Raw genomic sequence first — 5,947 nt, forward strand, 5'->3', positions numbered from 1 at the left:
ACACACACACACACACACACACACACAAACAGTAGGTAGGCTTATGTTCTAGATGAGAGTTCAGATATATTTTCTTGCAACTGCATTTTTGTGTGTGCAGAATTGGTAGTTTGTTCCAGAGCATGGCCCGAGGTTTTGGAGAAGCGAGAGTCAGAAGATTGACAGGAAGCACCTGCCGTGGAGACGAAGACAATGTTCTTTTCAAACTGTGTTAAAAGTCATTGTGGTTTTGATTTGACGTATGCATGTATTGTATCTGATGATGCATGAGGGGGCGTTAACCCTGATGAATCAAAAGCAATCTGAAGTGTCTTTTTGGGCGGAGATCTACAGCTGATGTTTTGCAGTGTACATCTCCCCACGCTGCGTGTGGTCATTAAAATCGATTGTTTGACCAAGCTCTTCTGGACCATGGTTGTTTTTACTCTCCTCCTCAATATTGAACCCTTAACAGAAAATATGCTTCACCATATTTTCTAGTCTTTGGCTTAAAATGAAGTTGGTTTGGAAACATATTCAGCTATGCTTCATCTCCTGCTTTGCGTTTGTGTGGTTGCCCCGTGCTAGCAGTGTCCAAGCCTTGTTTGTTTGTTTTTTTTTCCCCCTTTTCACACCGCGCCCCCCCTGCAATGGCTCTGCGCCCCCCACACTTTGGGAAGGTCTGCACTAAGCGTAACAAAACAAGTAGCGAAACTTACATGAACTACAAACTACACATACTGCCTTTATCCACATAACACCATAAAGGAAAGGGAAAAAAACAAAACAAAAACAGGAAGGAGAGACAGACTGTAATATGTGAGCCACAGCTGCTCAGCTCAAACATAAGTATTACCTTTCAGCCAAAACACATTATCAGTTTGAAACTGATAATGTGATGTGCATTCATTATAGTTTACGAACTCATTTTGCCACTGAGAAATCAGTTTCAAATACAGTTTCTATGTTAGGACAAAATATAATCTTGATGTTAGGTGATGGAATAAAATGTGATTTTATAAGCGTGATTATTTAGGGTCAGTTCCTGGGCAAGTTCTTACATCTCACCAGTGCCAGTAGTGGAAATTTGCTGTCACTGACAAAAATGAATAAAACAAAATAGCCTGGTAGCACATACGGCTGAGGAAAGTCACCTGGACGTTGCCAGTGTTATGCTATGCTACAATAGTTAAACATGCAGGGAAATATATTTATGTGCACATTGCTCTTCCTGTCTATAATGCTGGTCCAACAGGAAGCTATTTGGCTCTGATGATATGATTAGCTATCTGTAGAAGGCTGGATGATAGCCACACACACAGACAGTCCTGCAGATTAAGGCTCTCATTAGACAAAAAATGAATTCAATTTCAGTAAGAAGACAGAATGCCTTTTTTCCCCATTAACTGAGTAGCAGATGAAGAGAAGAATGTAAAAACATTAGAAACAAATTAATGGCTTTCTTCAACCCTCTCCTTCTTTACCCCCCCCCCCTCTTTTTTTAACTTCTTCCTGTGATGGGATTAGTTTTCTTCTGGTGAAATTTCACAGTTTTCTAGATGTGTCACCATCCACCACTTCAGCTACCTACTTTGCCTAAAGGTAAAACAGTAGGGCACGCCCCTAAAAAATTCACATTGAAATTAATCAAAGACCTAATGCAGTTCGGCACTAACAGTAAAATAAACTGCATACCAGAGCATCCTTATTTTGACAGATTTCATGTATCCACATTTCATCTGATGTTTTAACTGTGGACCAACCTGTTGAGCAGGTGGTGGGTAATGGGTTTGTTAATAGCGATACCACCCTCCTCCTTCAGGATCTCCTCCAAAGCTCGGAGGCAATTCACCATCACCACGGGGTCCGGATCCCTCAGGAGGCTGTAAAGTTCATTCACCACTGCTGCATCTGGAAAGAATCACAAACAAGAGGTTTCTGTACATGACGCTGATGTATCAGCAAGTGAAACACACCTGCTGATACATCAATAGTGATGGGATTAACTTTCTTCTTTCTTGCAAGAGAAGAAGAGAACTGTGTTAACGGGATAAAAAAAATCCCCACCTATCTCAGAGCTAGGTTGGAGGTTGTGCAATTTGGCCCAGCCGAGTACAGCCACACGTCGTACGCAGGCTGCTCTGTCTCTCAGTCCTGCTGTTAGAGGCTGCTCCACATACTCCACCAGGCTGGGTAACCTGGCACACAGACACATTCAAAACCAGTCATGAGTGGATGTGGCAGCTTACACTGAGGTCCCTGTGTACAACAGCTCACCTGAGGTTGGTCATGTTCCTGAGGGCTAGACTGCGGACCATTGGGTTTGGATCCTGGCAGTCCTTCCTCAGAGTGTTGATGACCAGCAGGGACAACTCCGGGTTTAAAGTGGCGTAGGAACACAGGAAGACATAAACCAATTTCTTCTGGACTACATCTACTGTGGCACAGGCTTTCACCATCTCACTGAACAGGCCAGACACATCTACCCCTTGTGACATGGTCCTGAAATGGAAGGGGGAGTAGAAGGGGGCCAGATAAACAAGAAGAAAGACAAAAGCGGGAATGAATAAGGAGGGGACAGTCAGAGTTGAAATAGAGAAAGAAAGATTAAAGGAAAATGAAAAATGGGGAAAGAGAACAAAGAAAGAGACACATGGAACAAGAGGAAATGATAGGACACAGGAAAACCTTTTAACATCACATTTAACAAACATTTCATTAACATATTCTTCTTACTAACACAACTTTGTCAGTGCCCAGATATTTCAAAAACATGTGAGTGCAGAGAAGAATATTTCTGCAGGCTTCTTGAAAGAGATCCAAAGCTCTCCTTTGGAAGCTGGTTGTCTTTTGTTCTGCTCTATATCAAGATGATCCCCCACTGCTTCAATAATATTCACGTCTGGGCTCTAGGGAAGCAAGTGCTTCATTGTGTGTTTTTCTCTATAGGTTTGTTTTTACTGCATTGGTACTCTGTTTGGAATCATTGCCGTACTGACAAACAAATCCACTGACAATCAGATGCTTTCCAGATGGTATTGCACGGTAGATTAAATCTGACAGTACTTTTCTGTCTTCATAATTCCATCAGTTCTGGCATGCTCCCCAACACACTGGCTGAAATGCAACCCCAAACCATGACAGAGCCTCCACCATGTTTTCAGATACCATTCAACTGCGGTAGACAGTATTTCTTAAGCCTGCCACTTCTGCTTTTGTCCTCGGTTTCTTTAGGGACAGCCTGCACGCCACTTTGAGATAGTTTTAGGCTAATAGTTTTAACCTCATTAGAGCAAAAATACAATTTCATGTCTTTCAAACACTGTTGCCAAAGGGGTCATATGATTGTTGGGTTTTTCTCTGTATCTATGAAGCGCCTTGAGGCGACTTATGTTGTGATTTGGCGCTATATAAATAAAATTGAATTACTGTTACTGTTACTGTTGGCATTTCTGTAAATTTAACAAACAAATTGGAACAAATTATGTATTTTTGCAACAGGCTGCTAGTAAAAAAAGAGCCTAAAGAATACAAAGAATACAAAGCACAAACTAGGCCTTTGCTACTAAGTTGTCTGTTATGTGCAGACACAATGATTCATCCCTTCAGTTAGGCATCTTTTTATGCTTTAATGCTTCCTTCATAAGTTAGTGATAAGAAATATATATAATATAAAACAAACAACAAACAACCCTCTGAAAACAGTGAGGTACACGGACTGGACTGGAAATGAGTAAAGAGGAAGTTGAGGTCTAAAAAAACACGTCAGAAAGCCTTGTGAAATATTGTTTAAAAAACATACAAGAAAGTCTGGGTGCCTGAAAGCAAAATATAAAGAAATGAGGGGTGGCTCGAGCCTTTGCACAGTACTGTATATCTTCATATATTGACCTAATTTTCTTTTTAATGTTGCCCAGTGTTTAAGATCAACATTCATTATTGGAACAGAATAAGTCCACTTTAAACCTTCAGCTTACGTCTTTCCTTGAAATGATCTACTGCTTCGTAGTGAAAACAGGATGATAAACCCCCAGTCAGCAGTGATGTTAGTGCTATGTCACTAGTCCTAGTTGGTCTTAAGCCATTGAAACAAAGGGGAGTATTAGTCAAAACAACAGAGTGTTACTACTGAGGGGTACGATTGGTACCTAGGGGTTGTATAATGCTTATATGTTCACTTTCCTTTCCAATATTATTTATATAAAATGCGAATGGAACTTTGGGGTCTTAATAATGAAGCCAATGTAAAAAAAGAGCCCTGTTTTCCTGGGTCCATCTCCTCACAGCCTTCCATTTTGATGTTTCTCGTGTATTTTTCATGATCCTTAAATTGTATTTGAATTACTAGAATCCATACTTTTAGTATAGTTTTATGTATTTGTTTAATGTTGCCTAACTTTCCAGATTGTTTATGATATGTAGTCTACACCAGTGTTTCACAAAGTGATTACAGTTTAACGCATCTGTTAACACAAGGGATGTTGAATTAAGTAGCTTGCTGTTTTTTTCTGTTGTTTCAACACTTCAGCTCTCTTTCCGTCAAAGACACAGCAAAGAGCGAGACTTTACAAAAGACACAAAAATTAATCATAGTGAATCGAGCCACATGTGGGACTGTTCAATTGGGTGTAAAATGAATTTCATCAATCTGAGCTTCCACAATAAATAAGCAAAATGTTAACAACGCTGACAACAATTTACAACCATTTTCACTGCGATTATCTCATTTTCTTCTTATTCACAGTTAGATGCTTATGACTCGTTGTCAGCAGTTGGAAGAATGTACTGAGACAAGTGTGCAGGGACTGTATCTCAATTTGTTAAACATCATTACTGAGAATGTTTGTTCACATAGTTTCTTCTGAGCATTTCTCCTTATGTGTGGGAAGTTTCAACTGGGCTGCCTTGTGGACAACAAACACTCTTAAAATCCTCATCATGAAATGACTAAGTGTTTTTTGCAATTTTGTGAGAATATCGACAAAGCTCCTGGTTGTGTACAGCTTGGTAAAAAGTCCTTGCTGCTTTTGCAGATGTCTGTTCTTGTTCTGCATCAGTCAAGTTCTTATAGTTCTCTGCATGTGTAGGCTCATAATGTCGATTTAAACCATCATCCTTAACCATAACCATAGCAACCTGCTCTCCATCAGCTAAGCACACAGCATTACCTCTGATTTTAATAAATAACTTCTGAATAGAATACTGAATAGAAGTCAATGTCTAATAAAAGACTGCCAAACTCGTATTTCTCATAAACATGGAATCCAGCACATTTACAATGAAGCTGATTTCCTTGTGCACACATATCTACGTAAATCTACAACAATAGCAGTCATCTACAAAACCAACAAAGCTGTATTGTAATTTCCCACAAAAATGATGTCATTCTTTCATATTTCCAGTTAGCTGCTAGCTAACACCTGCTTTTTCCAGTGACAATTAACTTAAATTGCATGGGGGATGGGTTGGGGTGGTAAGCAGGTTCCCAAAAGCAAATGTGTGCCCGGTGTTCCAGATCTACTGGCGTTTAGATCAACTGGCGTTGGTCGAACAGATGTGTGGCAGTCTTGCGTTTCAGGAGCTGCTACCGACAAACCAGCAAAAAAACGCCAAATGTGTCATCTGTGACACTTGTGAGGTTATCTCAAACACACTCTGTCAGTCTTGATGCTGTTGAACAACAAAATGTTTAAAAATGTGGCGAGTTTACCTGGCGATATCCTCATGCGCGACGCAATCGCGAAAACAGCAAACAATTAACACCACGCCGATGTTGTTCACGGGACAGCAAGAGTAAACGATCGGGAGACTCTTGTCGTCGTTATCGTTCCCCTCGCATGGTTTATTTCTCCGAATTCAGCGTTTTTGCTTCATAACTACAGCGTGCAGTTTACTTTGTGCACTAACATGGAGTCGAGTCAACCAGCGCCACCTCTGGCCAAGTGCCACAGCCTACAGCCAGATCAAC

At 40.5% G+C, this 5,947-nt stretch overlaps 1 protein-coding gene across 1 annotated transcript in view; it reads right to left on the minus strand.

The window, feature by feature from the left end:
* The window catches only part of LOC102198337 (adaptor related protein complex 4 subunit beta 1), a gene marked incomplete at its 3' end in the record, with an annotated part of 10,510 nt that overhangs the window by 1,556 nt on the left and 3,007 nt on the right, over nucleotides 1-5,947 (minus strand). The window contains exons 3-5 of the mRNA XM_005755263.1: nucleotides 2,257-2,481; nucleotides 2,047-2,177; nucleotides 1,743-1,890 (exon numbers count right to left, since the gene is read on the minus strand). Coding sequence (XP_005755320.1) covers nucleotides 1,743-1,890; nucleotides 2,047-2,177; nucleotides 2,257-2,481 — 504 coding nt within the window. The remainder of the gene's footprint in view (nucleotides 1-1,742; nucleotides 1,891-2,046; nucleotides 2,178-2,256; nucleotides 2,482-5,947) is intronic.

This window comes from Pundamilia nyererei, unplaced genomic scaffold (genome assembly GCF_000239375.1).
Source record: "Pundamilia nyererei isolate P.nyererei 1_Seehausen unplaced genomic scaffold, PunNye1.0 scaffold01123, whole genome shotgun sequence".
In the NCBI taxonomy this organism is placed as follows: domain Eukaryota; kingdom Metazoa; phylum Chordata; class Actinopteri; order Cichliformes; family Cichlidae; genus Pundamilia; species Pundamilia nyererei.